The 25,190-nt window shown below is 40.5% G+C and overlaps 5 protein-coding genes and 1 pseudogene across 6 annotated transcripts; 3 read left to right on the top strand and 3 right to left on the bottom strand.

The window, feature by feature from the left end:
* The first annotated feature begins 1,975 nt into the window (after nucleotides 1–1,975).
* LOC306970684 (olfactory receptor 1500-like) lies at nucleotides 1,976–6,124 on the top strand (annotated as a pseudogene). Its single transcript has 2 exons — nucleotides 1,976–2,594; nucleotides 5,303–6,124. The product of its transcript is annotated as an olfactory receptor 1500-like (transcript).
* Nucleotides 6,125–9,068: 2,944 nt separating this feature from the next.
* On the top strand, nucleotides 9,069–10,343 carry LOC306970683 (olfactory receptor 1500-like; the record flags this gene model as incomplete). The annotated part of the gene is made up of 2 exons (XM_079566712.1): nucleotides 9,069–9,697; nucleotides 10,313–10,343. The coding sequence occupies 2 exons, from the start codon at nucleotides 9,069–9,071 to the stop codon at nucleotides 10,341–10,343; spliced, it is 660 nt and encodes a 219-aa protein (XP_079422838.1).
* Nucleotides 10,344–11,364: 1,021 nt separating this feature from the next.
* On the top strand, nucleotides 11,365–12,312 carry LOC306970682 (olfactory receptor 1J1-like; the record flags this gene model as incomplete). Its single annotated transcript, XM_079566711.1, has 1 exon — nucleotides 11,365–12,312. One exon carries the CDS (start codon nucleotides 11,365–11,367, stop codon nucleotides 12,310–12,312), a length of 948 nt encoding a protein of 315 aa, XP_079422837.1.
* Nucleotides 12,313–15,358: 3,046 nt separating this feature from the next.
* On the bottom strand, nucleotides 15,359–19,044 carry LOC306970681 (olfactory receptor 2AT4-like; the record flags this gene model as incomplete). Its single annotated transcript, XM_079566710.1, has 2 exons — nucleotides 15,359–16,358; nucleotides 18,812–19,044. The coding sequence occupies 2 exons, from the start codon at nucleotides 19,042–19,044 to the stop codon at nucleotides 15,359–15,361; spliced, it is 1,233 nt and encodes a 410-aa protein (XP_079422836.1).
* Nucleotides 19,045–21,749: 2,705 nt separating this feature from the next.
* Nucleotides 21,750–22,700, bottom strand: LOC306970680 (olfactory receptor 5B2-like; the record flags this gene model as incomplete). Its single annotated transcript, XM_079566709.1, has 1 exon — nucleotides 21,750–22,700. The coding sequence occupies one exon, from the start codon at nucleotides 22,698–22,700 to the stop codon at nucleotides 21,750–21,752; it is 951 nt and encodes a 316-aa protein (XP_079422835.1).
* Nucleotides 22,701–22,721: 21 nt separating this feature from the next.
* LOC306970679 (olfactory receptor 5B2-like) lies at nucleotides 22,722–25,186 on the bottom strand (the record flags this gene model as incomplete). Its single annotated transcript, XM_079566708.1, has 3 exons — nucleotides 22,722–22,730; nucleotides 22,831–22,935; nucleotides 24,248–25,186. 3 exons carry the CDS (start codon nucleotides 25,184–25,186, stop codon nucleotides 22,722–22,724), a joined length of 1,053 nt encoding a protein of 350 aa, XP_079422834.1.
* Nucleotides 25,187–25,190: the final 4 nt, after the last annotated feature.

The raw sequence follows: 25,190 nt of genomic DNA, 5'->3' as shown, positions 1-25,190 counted from the left end.
TAATGTAACGGCCAGCCTTATCAATATCAGAGTGTAAGATTTTGCCATTGTAACGATTTCTTAGGATACCAACACCCGCTGACCGCTCAGTGCCGTGGGCAAACCAGACGTCACCCCCCCATTGGGATCTCCAAAAGCTCTGAACTGACTCTGTTGAATGACATTCTTGTATAAAACAGAAATCAGAATTATGCTGTTTGCGGTATAAAAAAATAGCTTTACGCTTAATTAGGTTCCTCCTCGCATTTAATGAGATAATAGACAAAGACATGTACCACACAGCCAAAAATTAAAAAAAACACACAAAAAGCTAAAACAAAAAAAAGAAGGTGTTAAACCAACCACCACTTTGGTGTAACACTGAAAAAAAACAAGTCTCTTTATGACCTCAAAGAGGGAACATAAGAGACCATGAGCCGCAAACCTTGTGTAGTCTCCTAGGCAGTTGAACAAAAAGTGTTTAACAGAAAGTGACCTGCTATATATGACAGGTATTCATAAGTTTAAGTTCATAGGTTTTGTCAAATACTAATGACCTTAGCATTGAGCCTGACATATTGTGATGAGCAGTGGGCCTTAGCATATGTCACAAAACAGCCTATGTTAACTGTATAGTTACCCATTCCCATGTTGAGAGTGATCAGGTGGGAAGATTTCTTTCCCGTTAACAAATGCTCGGCCGCCGGCGAAGTGCGCCGAACGGCCTTCCTTACGTGCTTTGTCCACAGCAGGGTAAAGGAGCCGCCGGTTCTCCCTCTCTTCTGGAGACAGGTCCTCCGCAAATTTCAGATGCCTGTTCATCAGTAGAGTTGAGTCTCTTCCTGCACGCCAGATAGCGTCTCTGTAGTTGCGATGGGAAAACCGCATGATGACCGGTCTGGGCCGCGTGCTGTCCGTCTTCTTAGGGCCAAGGCGGTGGGCAACATCGATCACCCCCGCAAGCTGGTCCCTAGCCTCCGGCAGCAGCTCCTGGCACAGCCGAATGATCTCCTCTCGTACGTTCTCCTGTTCCTCCTCCCTCAGGCCGTACAACTTCAGATTCTGTCGTCGGGAGTAGCTGTCAAGTCGCATAATTCTCTGTTCCAGCATCTTGATTTTTTCTTTGTCATTTTTGGACTCTGTAGTCAGAACTTTGACATCGTCTCTCACTGCAATAAAGTCGTTCAAAACAGCTTTGAATTTGTTTTTAATTGCTGTCATCTCTTTGGTGTTTTCTATCATTTCTCGTTTCATATCAGTGATTTCAATTGAGTTACACTGCAACAGGCTATGCAGGGTGTCTAGCCTTTTATTGATGTTCTCACTGAAGAAGGAAAACTCCTTGAGGATAATAGAGGTAGCCACGTCAAGTCCAGAAGTGCCTGCTGAAGCCGTGGTAGCTTAGCTGCAGGGGAGACCGCCGCGGGCGAGACTGGCAGTGGAGGAAAGTCTCCCATGCTATCAGAGACAGTTTCTCATTGTCCTTCATAGTCATGCATGTTTGTGTAGTAGACAGTCTTAGCTGAAGCCTGTACTGCCAATTTGTTGACCGCTGATCCAGAGTTGGGCGGGGAGTTGTTTGTAGCTGCGAAGCTATCGGTAGAGTTGAGCACCCGAGGCGTATTCTTAGACTTGCTCATTCTCCTTTTTGGCCTTACCATTCTTGAGTGGCCCACAGCGAGAGAAGAGACCTTGAGGCAACAGTTCGTCAGGTCTTAGGTAGAGTTTTGTTCACATTGAGGTTGGTTTGTGGACTCTAGGCATGCAGGTTCAAGATGCCATGTCGCTCTCAAACCTAGCCTCTTCTGCTCCCCTACTTGACAAACGAGGAGTCCTTATTACCTGGAGTAATATTGTATTTTTGGTGTGGTGTGATGTAATGTAGCGACCTCCCTTTGAGGGCCTATGTAAATGTAGATAAAAGAGGAGGGTGAGATCTGAGCCGGAGCCAGGGGGGCAGATTCAGGACACTGCACTGGTACAAGGCTGCACACACATGGAGTTTTTTAACTCTGCACTGGGAAAAAACATCACCTTTGTGCGCCCTCCTTATTTTATTATCACTGGTTTGATCGGTATTCCTCATGTGAACTATTACTATGCTTTTCTTTTTACTATTTACGTTCTGGCTGTGGTGTTCAACATTCTCGTGATGTTGGTAGTAATCTTGGATCATCGTCTAAGAACTCCTAAATATGTTGCAGTGTTTAGTTTAGCATTGACTGATCTATTGCTGAGTTGTGCTTTGGTTCCAAAAGTCATTGACACTTTCCTATTAAGTCATTACCGTATCTCGTACAGGGACTGTCTGGCCTTCATGTATTTCTGCTTTTTCTTCTTCTCAATGCAGTCTTACAACTTACTGGCTTTGTGCATTGATCGACTGGTGGCTATTGCAGATCCACTTAAGTATCACTCCAGAGTTACCTTCAAATTCATGTTTTCTCTGTTGGGTGTTTTCTGGCTCTTCGTCTGTACCATTGTCCTGACCTCCACTGGTCTGCTCACAAGACTCTCCATTTGTGATTCTGTCGCTATAAAGAGTTTTTACTGTGACCATGGCCCAATCTATCGACTCGGCTGCAATGATGTGACACCCAGCCGCTCAATGGCAGGTGTGTCCATCAGTTTAGTTCTTTGGATTCCCTTAGTGCTGATTTTAGTCAGTTATTGTTGCATTGCTCATGCTCTGTCAAAGGTAGCAGTGGCCCATGAGCGAATTAAAGCTATGAAGACATGCTCAAGTCACCTCACATTAGTGGCCATTTACTACTTGCCAATTATCTTTGTTTATCGCTTTGGTTGGACAATTCATCCAAACGCTCGAATCATAAACGTCTCGCTGACTTACATGTTGCCTTCAATGTTGAACCCAATCATTCATGCATTTCAGACCAATGAAATAAGACAGTCATTTAAAATTCTTTTCAAAATGAAATCGTTACTAGCCACATCAAAAGTAACAGCATGTGTTTAGTATTGGCCTGAAACTATGATCATTTATGAAGTGCTGTTTTTTGCTCACAAAAGTGAGGAATATTTAATGCTATTAATACTGTTGACCTTAAAGTAACCCCAGTAAGATTGTGCACGCTCTCAGCTGTTCTCATGACAGGTATCAGGCCGAATCTTCTGCCAAGCACAACAACAGCTTTGGTTCAAGCAAGCCTGGTATCTTGACGCAGGCTATAGGATTTTACATTATCATTTGAAGTTACTCATTTAGCTGTTCCCCATGTTAGTATTAGCACATACACTCCATAAGGCTCACAGATCCATAGACTGAAACAACAGAGACATTTCCATTAATTTATTTATAATAATTGAAGTTGGTTTTGAGTTTGTTTTCAAAGCATCCAATGTTCGTATTTGCGTTCCAAGAACTGAAGCTCCATAGTTTTTACCTCCAAAGCCAAACAGTCTCATAGTCGGACATTTGATTACTCAAGCAATCCGTGTGAGTGTTGTAGCCGCTGTCCTGAGCCTCACACCGAATCCACAAGAGAGGAGAGTCACAGGTACACAGATAGGAGCAGGACAGGAGCCTAGGCTATTTTCACACATGTTGGAGCGCCTTGTAGGTCGCCTCGAGACCGCCTTAGCTCCAACTGCATTTACTCCAAAGTTAGTTAAGTCCGTGTTCACACGCGCTCGCACAAAACATCGCAACATCAGCCACGTAATAACGATCAGCCACGTAACATCAATCAGCTGTTCAACAAACTTATTGCCATGACAATGGGCATCAACCTGTCAATCTGCCGACACCAACACACACGCACGTACAGGCACACTTCCCCGATGTGGTCACTCCTCTCCCTCCTGGTTAAATAGTCGTGTTGATGCGTAGTCATTCTTTCTTCGTGCAAAAAAGAGGCATCAAAGCGAGAATAGCTCACCAGAGGTCGGCCACATTCACACCACATCTGCTCCGACGCAGAGGGCGGCTCAGGCCGCTCCGAGACCACCTGTATCAGCTGCAGTCAGAGCGGCTGTTTAGACCGTCTAGTGCCGCTGTCGGGCCAAAAGTCTCTTTAAGCCGACCTAACCACAGCCTGTGTGAGAAAGCCCTAAATAAACATACACTAATTGTAAACAACTGCAGTTTGTACATTTTAATAAAATAATAGGGTAGATTTAGCGACATACCGAGGTCATGGTGCACCCCTTGTGTTCCCCGCACATGCTCACTGCTCCTCCAGGTCCCCCATGCGACACTGAGGATGGGTCAAATGCAGAGAACAAATTTCTCTTAAGAGATTTCTCTACAGAGATTAATAAAGTATAACTTAACTTAACAATCAATACAAACCATTTAAATACACTTGTAACTAAAGTTACTTGAATTGTAATGAGTAATATATGTAATGAGTAATATGTTATATTCCTTAAAAAAAAAAAGAAGTAATATATTTTTGCATCTTGTCATCTTTAGTATGTTACCCCCAACACTGATTAGCATGACCAAAGCAGCATCTTTATTGGATGATGCAGATTTGGTCATTTGAATATTTGGGTAAATTAGTTCTATACCAATTTCTTCATAAAATATAGTCTCTGTTGACCATTTTAGTGATGTGATCTGTATTTTTGTCGGACTTTAATTTGTCATCTGAGATCACACCCAGATACTCAGAAACGGAATCAATGACTTCTCCTTGTATGATGGTTGGGCTGTGTGTGGACTCCCGCTCATATTAGCATTTAGGCACAAACTTGTTGAAAGTATCCTCACGGCCATTGAGGAAATCGACTATCTCTGTCCAACTATATGGCATAGTCAATATGAACAGTGAAAAGTGGCGTAAAGGACTCTTTCCTTTTTCAGTGTCCAATGGTGGTTTACTGAAGCATTTTGGACCACGTATGTTGTTGAAATAGTCATTTTAAAATGTACATGTTACTGTTTAATTTAGCCATATTACTATAGGTGGACCTGATGAAGTTAATTGGTTATGTGTGTTGATATGAGATGCCATTCTTGCACTGACTGCACTCTAATTTTATCTACAGGTACAAATAAAGAACCCTGACATAGCCTAAAGTTAATTGTCTTGCAAACATAAAACAGTATATCTGAGAAGACTGACAGTGAATATAGCAAAACACACCTCATGGTCTAAAGCGCTGCCCACTGCTTATAAATGAATGAATGATAAATAAATATGAATGATAAATAAATCTGTTTAATGATTTTTTTTTTAACCCTGCACTTAGAGAAAACATCACCTTTGTGCGCCCTCTTTTTTTATAATCTCAGGTTTGATCGGTATTCCTCATGTGAACTATTACTATGCTTTTCTTTTCACTATTTACGTTCTAGCTGTAGTGTGCAACATTCTCGTGATGTTCGTAATAATCTTGGATCATCATCTAAGAGCTCCCAAATATGTTGCAGTGTTTAGTTTAGTGTTGGGGGATCTATGTGGTACTTGTGCTTTGGTGCCAAAAGTCATTGACACTTTCTTTTTTAACCACACTTCAATTTCCTACAACAATTGTTTAACGTACATGTATTTCTACTTTGTCTTCTTCTCGATGCAGTCCTTTAACTTGGTGGCTCTGGGCATTGACTGACTTTTGGCTATTGCAGATCCACTTAAGTATCACGCCAGGGTTACTTTCACATTCATGTTTTCTCTCCTCGGTTCATTTTGGCTGAGCATCTCTGTAATGGTTTTGTTAGCAGCAGGTCTTCTCACCAGACTCTCGTTTTGTGAATCTGTTGTCATAAAAAGCTATTTCTGCGATCACGGTCCAATTTATCAACTCGCCTGCAATGACTTGACCCCTAGCTACGTAGTAGGCGGTTTGCTTCCAATAGTAATTCTTTATATCCCCTTTATTTTTATCACAACTTGTTACCTCTACATTTTCTATGCTCTGTCAAAAATATCTGTCGCCCAAGAGCGAATAAAAGCTTTAAAAACATGCTCAGGTCACCTTTCATTAGTGGCGATTTACTACTTGCCAATCATTTTTGTCTATCATTTTACAGCTCAAATTCATCCTAATGCCAGAACTATAACTATCTCCTTAACTTCCATTTTGCCGCCGATGTTAAACCCAATCTGTTTTACAGACAAATGAGATCAGGCAATCGCTAAAAATGATCTTCAAAGTTGAAAAAGTCAGTGTGAAATGACTGTTTATGACACACCAAAGTAAGAGGCCAGCACTTGGCTTGACTCTTCAAGTTAGTGGAGAGCTTATAGACTTAGACTTATATCAGAGTGTGGGATCACTGCTTTGGCAGGATGACATATTGCTTTTAATGTGAAGGCAAAAATAAACTAAAATACTAAAATCTAAATGAATAATGTATATTGTCAACGGGCCACCTGTTTTGTGGTGATATTGTCCACGTTCACCTTTTGAAAGATGTCAGTGGGAATTATTCTATGTGAGCCATTCTTGCTTGTTTATATGTATTTATAAGTGTTTTTGCCCTGGGTAGTGGGTTATGGCCCCTGTTGATAAGCTTGTAGCTTTTTGGGCGTCCATTTTCACAATGTAGCATTGCTTGATGGTTTATAAGTTGAGTTTCCTGATTGTATGTGCAAAATTGTGAAATAAACTAAGCTAAACTAAACATGACATAATACAGTGATTGAAATAATATTCAGAAAAAATACAGATAATATTGAAACCTGCAATGGAGGGGAAAAACATAAATAAAACAATTAATTTCAATGAGAACATGGAAGAACGGCCCTAATGCGTTAAGTGACGTATTAGTGGTACGGTAGTACAGTGGTTAGCGCTCGTGCTTCACAGCTAGAAGGTCTGGGTTTGATTCCCACCAAGGACGGGGCCTTTCTGTGTGGAGTTTGCATGTTCTCCCCGTGTTTATTTTTTTTTCTTTCGAATGAGTTTTGTGCCAAGAAATAAAAAAAACAGAAAAAGATTAAACAGAGGACGGAGTCCAAAATTGGCTCAGTCAGACCAGGCTACACAATAACAAACATTTACACTTTGATGCTCAAAATGGAGTGGGGACTAAATAGAACTTAATGAGCCCCATCTCAATTTTCCAAAGAGTAACAAGTGTGCTAAATATCAAAATATTACATCATATCACGTTGGCCTTTTAAATGTTCACATTTTGCACGGCTGTTGTCCTAAAAGAGCACCTGATCGCCTTCATTGAATTTGAACCCATGCACTGTGTGTTTTTATTGCCCTTATTTATGTTTGTATTGACCTTGCTCTAAAGAGGTTTGTGGCAGGAAAAGATCTTCTCAAAGAGTTTAAGTTTAAAAACTTGCACATCTCACTTGATGCTTGTAGTGATATTCAACCAAATGCTCGAATGATCAACTCAACTTTGACTCACACTATACCATCTCTGCTAAACCCTTTTATCTGCTCCATTTAAAAGGAAGAGATAATAATCATTCATAAAGAATCTTTTCTCAAGGTACAGCTCCAAAAACATATTATTGATGGTGTGTGCACCAATGGTCTAGTAGTGGTTAAGGCTTTATTCACTCTATTGTTGTGCAACATGTTATTTTGAAAATCTAACTGGAGATTTATATCACATGTTACAGTATGTATTTTTCTCTGTATTTTCTGTACAGAAAGTACAGAAGTGGCTGGCATAGTGCACAGGAACATCTCTGTAGAGTATGGGCTGGAAACCCCAAGGTCAAAGTGGGAAACACTTCCGGTCATGATCCCTGTCTGTTCTCCTCTCCCCCCTCCCCTTCTGTGTGTTTGTGTGTGGGACTTACCTGGGCGGAGAACTGATCACACTACAATCAAAACTGTGTTGAAATACCTGGTTCATCTTCCACTCTTTGCCAGTTCGTCATTACTAACTATGTGGTAACAAGACTGCGGCTCTAGAACTTCCTACTTTCTTCTTCCATTTCAGATGACTCCAGCCTCAGCTCAGACTGCTCAGTACCCACCTGCTCCACTGGCCCCAGCCCTCTTACCCCCTTTTTGAAAATAAATTTGTTAAACCTTCACTTTGGTCCTGCAAAGGTAGTAGAGAATGATCGAGTCAAGATCCTGTGGGACGTCCAGATAGAATGGTAATGAACCAATCAGACATTGTGGTGGTCGACAAAGAGCAGAGGAAAGCCGTTGTCGTCGACATAGCAATATCAAGCGATTTCAACATCAGGAAGGGTGAAGGCATACGTGGTGCCTGTGGTCGTTGGAGGACCCGGTTCAGTGACCCCCAAACTAGACAGCAGATCCCAGGAAATACATCAGACATAGCAGTCCAGAAAAGTTCAGTTCTAAGAACAGCAAAGATACTGCACAGAACCTTCAAGCTCCCAGGCCTCAGGTAGAGGACCCGAGCTTGGAGGAAGGAAAGAGACTGCTCGCGGAGAGTGAGGAAGAGTTTTTATATATATTTCTACGTCTTGCTGTGTACAATAAACTTTATGGTTGTTTTTTCTTGACGAACCAAATACAGTCAGATGGCCATGTGCAAGTAAGGATTGATGTTACACTGATCTTACAACACTCATAAGGATTATTCTGAATCTGAACATGACTGGCAATGTTTTATTTGTGTTGATCTGTTTTTATTTGAGCATAGCTTTGTGTCTATGGAACGAGCAGGCAGGTGTAAGGGCGTAAAGGGGGCGTGAGCCCCTGCCCCTTTTGCTCCTGGCCCCTCAAGTGCCTTTTCTCTCCATACCTTTTATTTATTTGTATTATATTTTGTGTATCTTAAGCCCCCCCATAGTCCTCCTTACCAATTGCTCTGCCACTGCGATAAACCTTATTAGACTATATGAACCAATCGCATCTGCCCCTGTTAGTTCATTATGTGTTGGCCATTGGCCCCGCGCAGAGTGCAGTGCAGTAAAGTGACCACAGGATGTGAATGCACCCTGAAATTAAACACAATTAAACTAGCATGTTAGTGATACTAATGGATCCTAATGTTGTTGTTTTCTGCTGTGACAGTGAGATCATGTGACATGGGCCAGTGTCAGGAGAGTGTGATGGGCGTATTTAACACCAGCTTCAGACAGAGCGTTTCTACGGCTATAGTCATGTGCAGTCAAGTACTGCTCTATATTTTTCCTTTGCTCAAGTGGTTCAGTGCTGTGATTCGAAACATGGAGGAAAAAACTTTTCTTAATATGACCTTTGTCCGTCCAGCTTACTTTTATATCAATGGCTTTTATGACTTTCCACAAGGCACTTATTTCTATGTTTTTATGTGTTTTGTTTATGTTATAACGTTTTTTGGAAATGTTGTTCTTCTTTTGGTTATTTTCCTGGTCAGAGCTCTGCATACGCCGAAATACATGATCGTGTTCAACCTGGGAGTGTCAGACCTGTGCGGCAGCACTGCTCTCATCCCCAAACTCTTAGACACTTTTCTTTTTAAAAACAGATACATTGCTTACAACACTTGTCTGTGTTACTTCTTTTTTGTTTCACTCTTTGGTAGTATGCAGTCATGGACACTTGCTCTAATGGCTTATGACAGGTTTATTGCTATTTGTTTCCCTTTACGTTACCACAATCTCATGACGACACCGGCTGTTTCAGGGATGCTGGGGTTTGTTTGGCTCCTGGTTACAAGTGTCATTGGAACTGTAGCAGGCCTCATTAATCGTCTCTCCTTTTGTAAATCTTTTGTTATTCAGAGCTTTTATTGTGACCATGCTGCACTGTATAGTCTAGCATGTAACAGTGCTGAGCTAAACCAACAATTTGTTGTGTTTGCTGGAATGGTCATGTACATTTGCCCTATATTTGTGATTGGAGGCAGTTACATGAGCATTGCTGTGGTACTGAAGAGAACTGTCTCCAGAGGAGAGCGGCTTAAAGCTTTCAGAACATGCACTACTCATTTGATCCTTGTAACTGTATATTTTGTTCCTCTTTTGGGCTCCAGAATAGCTGTCTACTTCCCAAACTACCACCCAAACATTCGAATGATAAATTTCACTTTATCTCAGACGGTGCCCTCTCTTTTAAACCCTTATATCTACTCTTTAAAGACTGGTGAGATGCTGACGGCCATCAAGACTCTGTGCAGAAAATATATACCTAGAAGGTATACCTGACAGAAATTCATCTTTAACATACAGCAATGTAAGAACAATAGAGTCACAATTTAAATGTATTTTTCCCCACACATTTTAGACATGTGTTGGTGGGCAAACATTTCTTGCATAAATTGTTTTGACATAGGGGACCATTTAAATATTTAATTACTGTTCAATATTTAAATATTTATTCAGCTCTAGTCAGCAAAAATCAGACATTTATATAGAGAGCATTATGTAATTTGTGTTAATTACGCTCATATGAAAAGTATGAATCGACATGTTGGCTTTGTGTTTTACAGAGTGCAGATGCTGTGGTTCTCCATGGTGTAGCTTCAGGATCCATCTTCAGTTCAACACAAACCGAGATATTAATTTTAACTTGTATTAAAGATAAGTCACAGTTTGTTTATTTTGGCAAAGGCAACTCACTAAAAAAAAAAATATATATATATATATCTAATGATAGGGCATCAATCTCAACCTCATTCATGTGAATTGTCCCATATTGAGTGTGAAGATGGTGCACGTTGCTCCTCCTGTAGAACATGTTCCCAAAAGGGCAGAAACGCAGTATCTTCACTGTAAACAAAGAACAGCAACTTGTCATTCAAAGACCTGCCTCACTTGTAAAGATCTAAAATGCATAAACCAACAGGGTTTTACAAAAGATACAATCCAGGAGGATTCTTCCGCACACCTGGTCCGAGTGTTGTCACAGATGCAGGAAGTTTCAGAATTTGTTTGTCCTGAGTCTTTGTGTATTTGCACACAAAGGTAAATTAGCCCAAAAATATGCAGTTGCAGCCAACCAGAGCATAGCTCATTGCCACTGTTCAACTCATTTCAGCGTGGAAAAAAGTATACCTCAGTCACGTGGTCTTTCACTAAATAGCTACTTAGGAGTGTCACTCTTTGATCTTGGGATAATTAAATGAAAGAATAGCAAAATACCAAATACCTCATCTCAAAGTGTTGCCAAATATTTAAAAGAGATCAACTAATACTCAGATGTAAAAAGACAATGTGTGGTGTAAAGTCATGCCTCAAACTCAACTCTACTTTACCGCAGAAATCATTTTAATATCTCTATTGAAAATAATATTCATTAAGTACTCCTTGTTGTCCCCTGGTTTGGAAGACTTTAAAACTTTAAATTTAATGCTTTAATAAATCAAACAAGCGTTTTGTTGTGTTGTGTTTATGTCTCCAATCCATTGCATGATAAACCACGTGACGCTGCCCTGCACAAAGGTGCAGAGGTGCTCCTGTATATAAAAGTCTCAGTGTCTCTGGCTCTACATTTCATCTTTAAAACTACTGTAACCACTAACTGCTTCAGCCGACATTGATTATGAACAGAGAAGAGACAAACTCATCTGTTACACGATTTTACATCAATGGGTTTTATAACTTTGCACATGGTAGATATTATTACATTTTTCTGTGTTTTGTTTATGTAATTACTGTTTTTGGAAATGTTGTCCTTGTCCTGATCATTTTCCTGGTCAGAGATCTGCATACACCCAAATACATGATTGTGTTCAATTTGGCCATGATAGACCTGTGCGGCAGCACTGCGCTCATCCCCAAGCTCCTGGACACTTTCCTGTTTGAAAACAGATACATCGCTTATGAGGCCTGTCTCAGTTATATGTTTTTTGTTTTGCTGTTTGGCACCATGCAGTCGTGGACACTGGCCACAATGGCATTTGACAGATTTATTGCTATTTGTTTCCCTTTACATTACCACAGTATTGTGACTAAACCATCTGTTGCAGTGATGCTGATGTTGGTTTGGTTCATGGCTATAAGTATCATGGGAAGTGTAGTTGGCCTGGTCAATCGTCTCTCTTTTTGTGCCTCTGTGGTCATTCAGAGTTTTTACTGTGATCATGCCCCTGTGTACCGCCTTGCGTGCAGCAGCACAGCAGTAAATCAGAAGCTCGCCCTGTTTGGTGGGGTCATCATGTTCTTAGTTCCCTTGGCTCTTATTGGGTGCAGTTATGGGAGTATTGCTTTTGCTCTAAAGCAAAATGTTCCTGGAGGAGAACGTCTTAAAGCTCTAAAAACCTGCACATCTCATTTAATCCTTGTGGGTCTGTTTTATATTCCGCTCACAACCACAAACATAGCTGTTTACTTCCCAAACTTTCACCCAAACACTCGAATGATCAACTCCACTTTGACCCACACAATACCCTCTCTACTAAACCCTTTTATCTACTCTCTGAAGACGGAGGAAGTACTGACAGTCATCAAAAAGATTTGTTTGAGATGTAGAGCTTACAGTAAAAATTAGCATGAATAGTCTATGTACACTTATAAAACTAGAAATACAGGCTGTTTAATTGAATGTATTTAGTCAACGTGAACCTGTTTTTGTGCATGACTTGTAGTAGTTTAGTTTAATCTTTATTTAAGGGACAATGTACAGACACATTAAACTCATGGAGACAGAGAGGATGTACTGCACCATAACACCTCTGTATGTGAGGTAACCAGGAAAAGTTCAATATTTCATGTACAGTTTTAAAACAAATGGATATTGGCCCAAAGGGTTTACTGGACAGGACAGCTCAGGGTCAAAGGGAATGAAGAGCAATTTATTAAAACCGGCACTTGAACCCACTACGCGGAGGGATAGAACTGTGCTCTGGCATATGTGCAACAGCCTCAATCACTAGATCATTTGACCCCCGGAAAATAAGATGCTGCATCTCAAGGGGCATTCCAAGAAAGAAGGAAGAATGCGCTTAGATATTGAATTTCTTACAGAATTTATTCCTTACAGCGGCATTGACAAAAAATTAACTTGAGTCTGGACACTATGGCTACTACACGGACAAATATGCAAAAATCTGCTCAATATCCTAAATGTAATGTCAGAATTTATTGAAATCAAAGTCAAATTGTCAAAACATAACAGATAACAAATGTTTTAAACAAAAGGAACCTCACCTTTAACTTTGTAATAATCACCAACTCTTGCTCTCAAATGTATCAAGACAGGAAAATAATGACCACATTCACTTTACATTTTTAAAAGCATTTATTTTTTCCATGCACAGGTACTCCATTCTCACATGTCAGATTTGATGATTTTTCACCATTTAAGTTGCTCAAATAATATCTCTTTTGTTCCAACCCCGACCACGCAAAGCACTGGGCCCCTCCTGCAGTTCAAGGCGCCTTTGGGAACCACTGCTATAGGTGATAAAGGCGCATCAACAAGATGAAGAAATGTGGTTATCTGGTTCCCTCTAGTGGTCAGGAGTTGAGATAGGTGGAAATTGCAGACAAAGCGTACTACTGTGTTTCCTATAGCGCTTTCTTATATAGGCGAGAATATCTGATTTCCCTAATATTAAACTCGATATCTTACTGTCTTTACTTCAAGAAATATTAAGGGGAGACACTACATGCAACATTCAATTTTTTCAGTTTTCAGGTTTTGGGCCAAATTGGTCTCTGAACAGATAAGCTTTCACCCGGAAACAGAAAATATGACTAATCTTCACAATAACATGTTTAAATATTGCGCTGATTCAATGTTCCCCCATAGACTTATATGGGACAATGCAATTTCAAGGGCCTTTTTCTCAAAACACATTTTTCTGTCATTGTGGCGACACTGTGTCCACGTCAGTCGGACCTAAAGACTTCAAATTTTCCAGCCTTGGACTGAACAATACTTGGAATATTTTTTTCAGAGGGATTTTTTATTATCTAATCCATAGCCCCATTTATTGAGTTTTGAATGTCAAAAAATTAGGCGAAAATTAAATTTTAACAATTTTTCCACTAAAAAACAGCTTATTTTAAAACTAAGAAATCCAAAATCCCCTCTGAAAAAGTCTTGGTAACTCATTCATCAATAAAATGAAACCATACATTTGAATGTAGCTCTATCCATTATTCAGATTTCGTCGCCGAAAAGATGGGAAATTTGGGGCATTTTTAGGCATAAAACACCTTGTTCTTATATGAAAAGATAAAATGACAGAAAACTTGCCATGTATTTTTTTCTCACATTTATGCCAGTGATCTACAGCAAAAGTTTCAAATTGATATCTGTAAATATACATTTTTTCCCTATTCACCTGCAGTGTCTCGCCTTAACATGTATGCATGACCTGTATGTAATGTGATATCAAATTGTCTTTATGTTTAATGAAATATGATAATAATAATAATAATGGTTTACACTTGTATTGCGCTTTACAAGCCTGTGTTGACACGTAGTCCTTAATTCACTCCATACTCGGTGGCTGTTGTCGCCACAGCTGCCCTGGGGTAGGCTGATGAAAGCGTGGGTGCAAATCTGCTTCACCTGCCCCTCTGACCAACACCAACCACTGATAAAATGTGTGAGATGATATATGTATTTGCTGTATGTATGCAAACTAGAAACACAGAAAATGATAAATAAAAACAATCATCCAAGTAATAATTACGATTGATCACACACTTGTTTTGCTTTACATTCTTGACAATGCTTGCACGTGGGAAAGGTCGGTGAAGTGTCTTGCCCAAGGACCTGCTCTGCCATCTGCACCCCTGACCCCGCCCCCGTCATATCATTTATTATGAAGAAGAGTATACAAAGCAGGTCAATCAAAGCAGTGAATCTGACTTTCTCCATTCAGGCAGCGTTATTATTGTGGTTGTTGTGAATAGGCCAGAGATTCAGTTCTTTCAGAGGCCAAAAATAGAGCACAATAATAATACTCAAGTTTGAACAGGTGTGGGCCGTAGATAAGCATTTCAACGAGCTGCAACAATAAAAAGCCACAGCCATTGTAAACACATCCAATTGCTGAATCATTCTCACAGAATAATTAAACTGTCATAAAGCATTACAAAGAGGTGGTGTAGTCATTAATCCCACAGCAAACACAATCACGGAAATGGACAGACTTTGGATTCAGTGGTGCAAAGACGCAAAACTTTTCATGAGCAACTACTGGGGCGGTAGTGAACCAATATAATGCGAACACAATAATCAAAGCTGTTTCATCGCAATATTCCTATGTTTAGGTGTTCAATATAAAGTACTTTAAGGGGATATTTCATATTATGGTTTCATGATGAAGCACCTTTTGAGGAAATTAACTCACTGAAATAGTAGTTTAGAGACGGAATACAATGTACAGAAATGTGAATATAAACATTAAGAGAAAACAAGAGAGAGATACATTTAAGAATATGAGTTGCTAACCTGTGAAATGTAGACAGTGTTGTCCCATTTTCTATTATTACGTATAGTTCGTTGTGATTTTTAGAAGTCAAGGTCAATGGTCTTTTTCTTTAGATTTTCAAGTTTGCACTGTATCATCACATCACAGTCAGATTCCTGCTGTGCCAATTTTCCACTTCCTCACGAAAGCCACAAGTCGCACTTTGATCTCTTTTGTTTTCAGTGTGTATATAATTGGATTTAAACACGGCGGGATGCAAGAAGCCATTGACAAACCCAGAACCCGGTGGTCTGGGTCAATACCACCGAAAAACAGGCCAAGTATATAAATAACCAACAGTGGAATGTAAAATATGGCCACCAAAATGACATGCTCTACACATGTCGTTAGAGCCTTGACTCTTTTGTCAACAGACTTCATGCTGAACACTGTTATTATTATTGAAAAGTAAGTCCCGAGAATAAACAGAAATGGCACAACAAGAAGAAAAATTGCCAATGATGATGCTGTGTAAAAGTGAATTGAATAATCATTACAGGACAGCCTGTATGTCGGGGTGTAGTCACAAAAGTAGCTGAAAACTCTGACTGATTTGCAAAAAGAAAGCCAAGTCATTATTCCGGTTGAAAAGCTGACGACTGCCAAAGTTACTGACCAAGTTACTGCCACAATACAAGTCATTACCTTCATTGTGTTCAGTGAATTGTGCCGCATAGGAAAGCATATGGCCACCAGCCTATCATAGGCGAGAATAGCCAGAGCGTAGGACTCCAAGGAAGACATTGTGTAGTAGAAGTACATTTGGACCAAGCAAAGGTTAAATGGGATGAAGTTGTCCTTTGCGAGGAATATTTTGATCATACGGGGGATAATAGATGAGTTAAGGATTAAGTCAATGACAGCAAGGTTAACCACAGCTAAGAACTTCGGACTGTGCAAGGCATTGTTGAAGATAATGACATAAATGACCAGACAGTTAAAGATGACAGTAATGGCATAAACAAAAGCTAAAAAGATAAAGTAGACACTGATTAAAGGTAAAGTCTGAAATCCAATGATGTAAAAGCCAGGAGGGTGGATAACGTCTGTGTTGTTCCTTGTGGTTCGGAGGTAGGGCATAGCTGGAGTCACGGGGCTCTGGTGAAACCTTAAGAATCCAACAATTAGATTAACATACAGTATAAAAGAACAAGCAATAGAATAAACTGTCTAATACTAGGATTAGTAAAGACACTAAGTGTGACAGTCAAAGTTTGTAGCAATCACAAAGTTCAATAAAGAATGAATTACACCGTCCAATTGTACAACACACTATACACTATAATAAAAAATGATTGTAATGCATTTCTGCAGAGAGCATACTGTACCTGCCTGAGCCTCTGAACTACTGCATGTGCCACATATCAATGCTGAAGTTATACTTTGCCAGCTACCTCCAGGGAAAAGGAACTCAGCTCATTACAAGAAAGTGTGAAGCTTCTAATTAATGGTTTCAGGTAAAATAGACACAGCCTGCATACAGTATATCAACCAACACAGCAATTAGGATGCTGTCTCCACTCTCCAGAGTAGGAACTGATGTAATAGTGTTTCAAAACCTCAAGGATGCATATCTTTGGGTTTTAATGATATCCCCCCATTTTAACTGAGCACATTTTCTCCAGCTCGGTATTACCCAAATCTAAAAGCTTCGACTGGAAAGCAACAGAGTGCCGCCCAAAGACCTACAAAAGTGATTATAACTTTAAGATAAGATAAGATAAGATAAGATAAGGTAAACCTTTATTGATCTCACAAAGGAGAAATTCACTTGTTACAGTCGGCGTTACTTCACAGTCTTATTGTACAGTCTGACAGCAGTGGGGATGAAGGCTTTGCGGTAGCGCTCCGTCCTGCACTGAGGGTGTCTCAGTCTGCCACTGAGAGAGCTGCTCAGCTCTTCTACAGTCCCGTGCAGTGGGTGGGAGGTGTTGTCCATGATGGAGGTGAGCTTGGCTATCACCCTCCTGTCCCTCACCTCCTCCACAGAGTCCAGGGGGCAGCCCAGGACGGAGCTGGCCCTCCTGACCAGCTTGTTCAGTCTGTTCTTGTCCCGCTCTGTGCTGTCCGGGGCCCAGCACACGGCAGCGTAGTGGAGAGCAGAGGCGACCACAGAGTCATAAAAAGTCCTGAGCAGAGGCCTGCTCACTCCGAAGGACCTCAGTCTCCTCAGAAGGTGGAGGCGACTTTGGCCCTTCTTGTACAGGGAGTTGGTGTTGTGGGACCAGTCCAGTTTATTGTTGAGGTGAACACCCAGATACTTGAAACTGTCCACCTCCTCAATGTCCTCCCCCTGGATGTTCAGCGGTGTGTGCGGTAGTGGCTTCCTCGTGAAGTCGATCACCATCTCCTTCGTCTTACTGATGTTCAAGCGCAGGTGGTTGCGCTCACACCAGTCCACAAAGTCTAGGATGACTGACCGGTACTCCAGGTCGTTCCCCTTAGACACACAGCCCACAATGGCGGAGTCGTCGGAGAACTTCTGGAGATGACAACTGTCCGTGTTGTATGTGAAGTCCGATGTGTAGATGGTGAAGAGAAACGGTGAGAGGACGGTGCCCTCAGGGGCCCCGGTGCTGCAGACGACCACCTCAGACTCACAGCTGCGCAGCCGCACATACTGTGGTCGGTCCGTGAGGTAGTCGATGGTCCATGCGGTGAGATGTTCATCCACTCCCGCGTCCTCCAGCTTCCCCCGCAGCAGCGCCGGCCTGATGGTGTTGAAGGCACTGGAGAAGTCAAAGAACATGACCCTCACAGCGTTCCCGGCGTGCTCTAGCTGCGTGAGCGCCCGCTCCGACAGGTAGATGACAGCGTCCTCCACTCCGATGTTGGGTCTGTAGGCAAACTGCAGCGGGTCGAGGGTGGGGCTTACCACAGAGCGGAGGTGGGTGAGGATGAGCCGCTCCATCGTCTTCATCAGGTGGGAGGTCAGGGCGACTGGTCTGTAGTGGGCCGGTTCCCTGGCGTGCGCTGTTTTAGTCCCTGTTTTTGTCACATTTTTTAGGTGTTTTTCATCTCTTTTGTGTTATGTGTTTTTGTTGGCTTTCCAGCACGTTTTTCGTCACTCTTTTGATGCTTTTTTGGGCATTTTCGTCATGTTTTAATGTCACTTTTTTGTTGCGTTTTTGTCGCGTCTTCGTCACTTTTTGTTGCGTTTTCATCTTCATTTTCGTCACTATTTCAATGCTTTTTTTCCCCCTTCTTTTTGTTTAAGCTTTTAGATTTGGATAGCGGCAAACTGGAGAAAATCTGCTAATTTTTTGGGTAAGAGGTTGATGATATTAGAAAAACTAAATTAAATTAAGGTGACAAACAATTTTTTCAGTTTTTAGATTTTGCCATTAAAAAATGAAGGCATGACTTAAGACTTTAATATCTAACTGGAGAATGACAAAGGACAAAATGTAATAAAGCATTTAATGCTTTGTTGTTAAGAACATGATTATACTGTACATAACGCACTTACAAGATATTCCACAGCAGCAATTCAATATATTCTGCATGTACATCCAGTTGTTGTGACATAGCAGGTCATACTATTATTAGCTCGTATCAGACTGTGTTTCTTTCAGCTTTTTCAACAGTTGCTCTTTCCGGGCCTGCTGGAAACTGGACATACAGTTTATGAAGGTCTGGACATTTTTCTGACACAGTCTCCAGTCCTGATGCTCGGCCATACAGTCCTGCAATGCATAATGTTGTTCTCCACAACCAGAGCGCAAGATCATGCGGTCCACTGGGTCCTCCTCATCCTCTGGTTTGCTGCGATCGTGCACAGGAGGAGACGCCATTGAGTTTGGACACACTCAGGATGGAAGTCTGCGGAGAACAAGAATTATCATAGGAGTAAATGATTTCACTTCAATTGTACGTATGTCGGGGTCACCAATGTAGAGATGCAGAGAAGAGAGACAAAGACTAGCTGAGCCACTACAAATGTATGCATCTCAAACAGTCAGTGAATATATTCTCCACTGCACTCATGAAACTTTAATGTATTCTTTGTTGTTCCAGTTGTGTTGCTTATTGAGTTTTTGTTTGTCTAGACATTGGGAAAGATGTGACACGTCCCCCCTGTCTGCGAGAGAGGGCGAGCCCGATAATTGGCTTTTGGCTCCTGAAATGGCTTGTCATTGGCTTCAACTGGCATTTTAGTGGAAGGCCAGTCCGATATATATAAATATCTTGTATTTTAATAGGCTTCTATCCCGTAATTTAACAAAATTAAAATACAAAACACTCTCTCCAGGTCACCTCACATAGCCTCGCGAGAACGGCCACCTGCAACAGCCTGGGCGGCAGTGATCGCGAGGTTTGTGTGACAGTGGGAACAAACTCGGCTGTCAAGTGTCACTGCTCATTTTCACTAAAATATACTGTCAAGCACAAATATATCAAACTTAATGTTATGAGTTAAAAAAACACTGTCTTGAAATCATCCCCACCTCAGTGTCCCGTGAGCCAAGGGGTCCCGACCCAGACTTTGGGAACCACTGAATTACATCTAGGAACCACGAACCCATTCACAGTCCACACTTTTATTTATTGATGACCAGTGTAGACACTGGAGGCAAAGGTGGGTAAAGTGTCTTGCCCAAGGACAACCATGTGCACCTGCGGTTTCGATCTGCTAACCCTTCGGTTACAAGAAGCCCCTACCATGAACATCTTATTTAATATGAGCTCAAAAGTAAAACAGTCAGCTGCTTGAACCATAGGTTATGCAGACTTTGCTCTGCAATGACATCACACGCATATTTTTTTCAAAGCGCCATATTCTCCATGAGCCTGTGTGATGTCGCTTGACAGCGAAATGGAAAGCTCTTGGACTGGCCTTCCGCCAAAGAGCCAACTGAAGCCAATGGAAAGACATTTCAGGAGCCAAAAGCCTTTTCACGGTGTCGGCCCTGCTGGAGACAGCTCTCACTAAAACGTGAGTCCACATCTTGTTGAACACCGTACTTTAATCATAACCACAAACTATAACTATCAACTGTGAACAAAACATGTGTAATCTTATTGATATAAACTTCCAATAGGTAAAAGAGAAGCTACAAGTTAAGGTAACTTACATAAGGACGGATGGATGACAGTAAACGGCGTGTCAGGCAGAAAAAGTCACAAATATGAGTCACATAAGTAACATAGTGTTAAATCATTACGTGTATAAGAAATACAAATGTCCGGTTCATTGTTCACGCCTCAGTGACCGTTCTTACCTGTTTTATGGCGACACTTGTATAAAATGACCACAATGTCCTTCCAAGCTTCACGGCATAAGACAGATCTATGGGGGATGTATTTTGATGCAGGACCAGAGCGCAACCACTAAATTCTTCCGCCGGCGCAATGAATAGTTCCGCTGGACAAAGCCCCACACAGGGCTCTGCCTGGATCTGATGCCCCTGTGCTTTACAGCGTAAATTGTCATGTGTGTCCTTTGCATTTTGAACACATAAATGACAAAGTATTAAACAATTAAGAAACATTAATTCATCCAGTTTAATGTCTGTGTGGATATAAAAAGTATACATGAGATATGAAATATTTGATGAGGGTTTGACACTTTCACTTGATTGCCAATTTCATTTGGTTTCTAAACAAACTCTTAACTACAATGAACCTTCTCGACAAAAACAAAGATTGTTGTGGACTGAGCAGCTGTTTCCTTTTCTCCTTTTCCTTTTCTTTTGTTTGTGATAACTTTGTTTGTGGAATGAGTAATTTATTCTCCTGTGTAAAAACCCACTTTTCAGACAATAATTACCCCAGACAAACCTAACCAGTCCCTTCTGATACAGTATCACTGGAAACATGGCTTTGAACGAAACAAACAAGTTGAACCTAATTAGACTGTGAACAGCTGACGCAATTCATGCTTTGGCAAAGATCAGTCTTTATTCCACCACATTTCATGATTCTAGAAATTTTTTTTTCTGTTCGCTTGTTTAGACTTATGTGTCTGATATGGAAATTGAGTCTGTTAATAAAGGTGATGATAAATATATATGTATATACTTTTATTCGTTTAACTCATTGCTTTCACTTTTGCAATATAAAACAAAATAAAAGGCAGTGCAACACATTTTGTTGTACTATTTATAACAGTACTAGTTAAGAAGTACTATTTATCAAATACAGGCCATGGGAAAGTGTATATAGACTTTATAAAGGCTTTATGAAGAGTGTTTACATCTAAGCTCTAGCCTTAATACAAATGGAACTGTTTTTGCAACCTTGTTGCAAGAGTCAAGAGTCTAAAACAAGCATTTGCAATACCAGATTTAATATTGATAAACAATGTTTTTAATGTAAATTTATTACAAGATTTGGAATATTGACAAAAGGATTTTGTAAACATGCAATTTTCACAATGCATTATTTTAGGTTCTTGTCTAAAATGCTACATTTTAAAATAAACCACATTAGGCCTCATCTCTATGGTCTCCATGGTTTCAGTTTATCCAAATATGGACTGCACCTGATCAGAAAAACGTCACACTCTCACTTTTAGTTTCCTAACCATAGCTAACCATCTTGTCTTTATCTCTTTGGTTTTTAAAGAGTACACTATGGGGTTAATGCACGGTGGAAAGCAGGAGGCCATAGACAGAGTAAGAACTCGCTTGTCTGCATCTATCATTCGAAAGTAAAGGCCGAACACAAAAATGACGAGTATTGGGACAAAAAACACTGCCACCAGTATGAGGTGTTCAATGCACGTGCCCAAGGCTTTCAACCTGCTGCTGACTGTTTTCATCCGAAAGACTATCACCAAAATAACAATGTAGGTTAGAATAATGAAAGACAGAGGCAGTATTAGATTGATCATGCTGGATGTTGATGCCATGGACCAATGGAGTGATTTATCATTACATGCTAGTCTAAAAACAGGGGCATAGTCGCAAAAATAGCTTTGAACTTTGACTGAATCACAAAAAGACAAGCGTGTTATTATAATAACACTATACATAAGTCCTCCTAAGTTGAAACCCCAAGTACACGCGGTTATACAGAACATGGCTGTCATTGTATTGATGGCTGCTTGTCGTAAGGGAAAGCAAACTGCAATAAATCGATCATAGGAAAGGATTGCCAGGATGTAAGACTCCATTGCAGTGAATGCATAATAGGCGTACATTTGTACCAGACAAAGATTATATGAGATAAAGTTGTCCTTAAGTAAAAAGACTTTGATCACGCTCGGGATAATACTTGTGCTGAGCATCACGTCAACTATAGCCAGGTTAACGACAACTAAGAACTTAGGGGTGTGCAGACATGGGTCAATGATAACTATAGCAATTAGAAACGTGTTGAATATGACAGTAAGCAGGTAAACAAAAGTTAAAATGATATAGTAGATTTCAATATGAGGAAAGTTCTCGAAAGCCACAATGTAGAAGCCAGAAGGGTAAATGATGCTGGAGGAGTTTGAGGTGAACATCATGGCAGGTGGCAGGAGCCTTCACGGTATCTGCAAAAGGCAAAGGGTACATTATAGACCCTTCTGTCGCTACTATCAACACATAATCATAGACTTACATTTATGCAAACATGAATCCATCACATCTCACCTGATGTCTCTCGATGTAGCTGTGCAGGCGCATGTGCTCTTGTTCATCCAAAGCCTGCCCTGAATCTCTGGCCACTGCGCTCAGAAATATATCCTTCTCATCGATCTCAGGAGGCAAAGCACGGCAATTAACAACAACACCGTGAACTTTCTCAAAGTAAACTTTGACTTAATGTGATGATCAACAAAGTTTTTTCTGTATATTTGTGCTGGTAAACAATTCTAATCACAGTCCGTAATAAACTTTGGCCTAGTTGAACAATATAGTATGAAGTAGGGAAGGTTTTTATTCAAATTACTCTCTTTCAAGCCTTTTGTTATGTTGTTTTCATAGCAATGAAGTCTATGATAACGATATAAAAGTATATATAGAGAGTTGCTGTTACTGTTTTATAGTTTAAGATTTGGTTCTTCTGACCAGTTTTTGAATGAATCTCTCAGTTTTCCTGGCATGCTCCATTGTTTCACCTCATCCAAGAGTTTTGTCAGTTAAATTTAGCACATCTTTAAAACAAACCTGAGACTCAGCCCATGCATGTATGTCCTCTGTAGTGGACATCGTTCTTGTTCTGTGAGTCAGGCTGTTGCATGCTGTCTATGTGAATCTTTTTGTCCTGTACAGAGGACATCCAAGACTTTCTAATAATATATAATGTGTTGTGGTGTCTCTAACACAGCATTTGAGACTTAGTTTCAAAATGGCCGAATTTCCATCAGCCAAATTTTATGAACCCAAAGTTACTGAGAGGGCTAATTTCTGCAAAAGCAGAGAAAGAACTACACCAATCTTATGAATTCTTCATAAGCGTCTTTTTTAATTTCATAATAAATTGTTGACATTTTTCTTCTTCTTTTTAAGCCCTTTTTGAAAAACATTTTCTCTCCATGGCCTTTGTAATGGACATCAGGACTAAATGTGTCTTCAAGTGAAATCTAAATCTATATGAGAGACTTACGGTTAAATGAAAATGAGAAGAGTTTGTATTAATTAGTGACATTCAGCCTGGGAGCTGTGAGAAGATGAGCTGAAGGTCCCACTGTTAGAGCAGAACAGCGGAGGTTCAGGTTCAGAAGAGGAAGCATCAACTGAGGACACAACAGGTCTGAGTCTGTGCTGTAGCATTAGTGTCCATTATGGGGGAAGAACTCGGGGGTTATTAAGAAAAGGGTTTGTGTGTGAGCACTTTTGTGTGGTTCTGTTTTCTAAAACAGAACCCAGACATATGTCACATCTGTGTGAGCGATCAGCGTCACTGTACATTCATTTACATACATTTTTTGAAGAATCATTTTAGGTTCTTGTCTAAAATGCTACATATTAAAATAAACCACATTAGGCCTCATCTCCACGGTCTGCAAGGTTTCAGTTTATCCAAATATGGACTGCACCTGATCAGAAAAACTGGTCACACTCTCACTTTTAGTTTCCTAACCATAGCTAACCATCTTGTCTTTATCTCTTTGGTTTTTAGAGAGTACACTATGGGGTTAATGCACGGTGGAAAGCAGGAGGCCATGGACAGAGTAAGAACTCGCTTGTCTGCATCTATCATTCGGATGTAAAGGCCGAACACAAAAATGACGAGTATTGGGACAAAAAACACTGCCACCAGTATGAGGTGTTCAATGCATGTGCCCAAGGCTTTCAACCTGCTGCTGACTGTTTTCATCCGAAAGACTATCACCAAAATAACAATGTAGGTTAGAATAATGAAAGACAGAGGCAGTATTAGATTGATCATGCTGGATGCTGATGCCATGGACCAATGGAGTGATTTATCATTACATGCTAGTCTAAAAACAGGGGCATAGTCGCAAAAATAGCTTTTAACTTTGACCGAATCACAAAAAGACAAGCGTGTTATGATAATAACACTATACATAAGTCGTCCTAAGGTGAAACCCCAAGTACACGCGGTTATACAGAACATGGCTTTCATTGTATTGATGGCTGCTTGTCGTAAGGGAAAGCAAACTGCAATAAATCGATCATAGGAAAGGATTGCCAGGATGTAAGACTCCATTGCAGTGAATGCATAATAGACGTACATTTGCACCAGACAAAGGTTATATGAGATAAAGTTGTCCTTAAGTAAAAAGACTTTGATCACGCTCGGGATAATACTTGTGCTGAGCATCACGTCAACTATAGCCAGGTTAACGACAACTAAGAACTTAGGGGTGTGCAGACATGGGTCAATGATAACTATAGCAATTAGAAACGTGTTGAATATGACAGTAAGCAGGTAAACAAAAGCTAAAATGATATAGTAGATTTCAATATAAGGAAAGTTCTCGAAAGCCACAATGTAGAAGCCAGAAGGGTAAATGATGCTGGAGGAGTTTGAGGTGAACATCATG

The sequence above is a fragment of the Gobius niger genome (genome assembly GCF_951799975.1).
Source record: "Gobius niger genome assembly, chromosome: 11".
In the NCBI taxonomy this organism is placed as follows: Eukaryota; Metazoa; Chordata; class Actinopteri; order Gobiiformes; family Gobiidae; genus Gobius; species Gobius niger.
The sequence above is the reverse complement of the archived record's forward strand: the minus strand, read 5'-3'. Positions and strand labels throughout refer to the sequence as shown.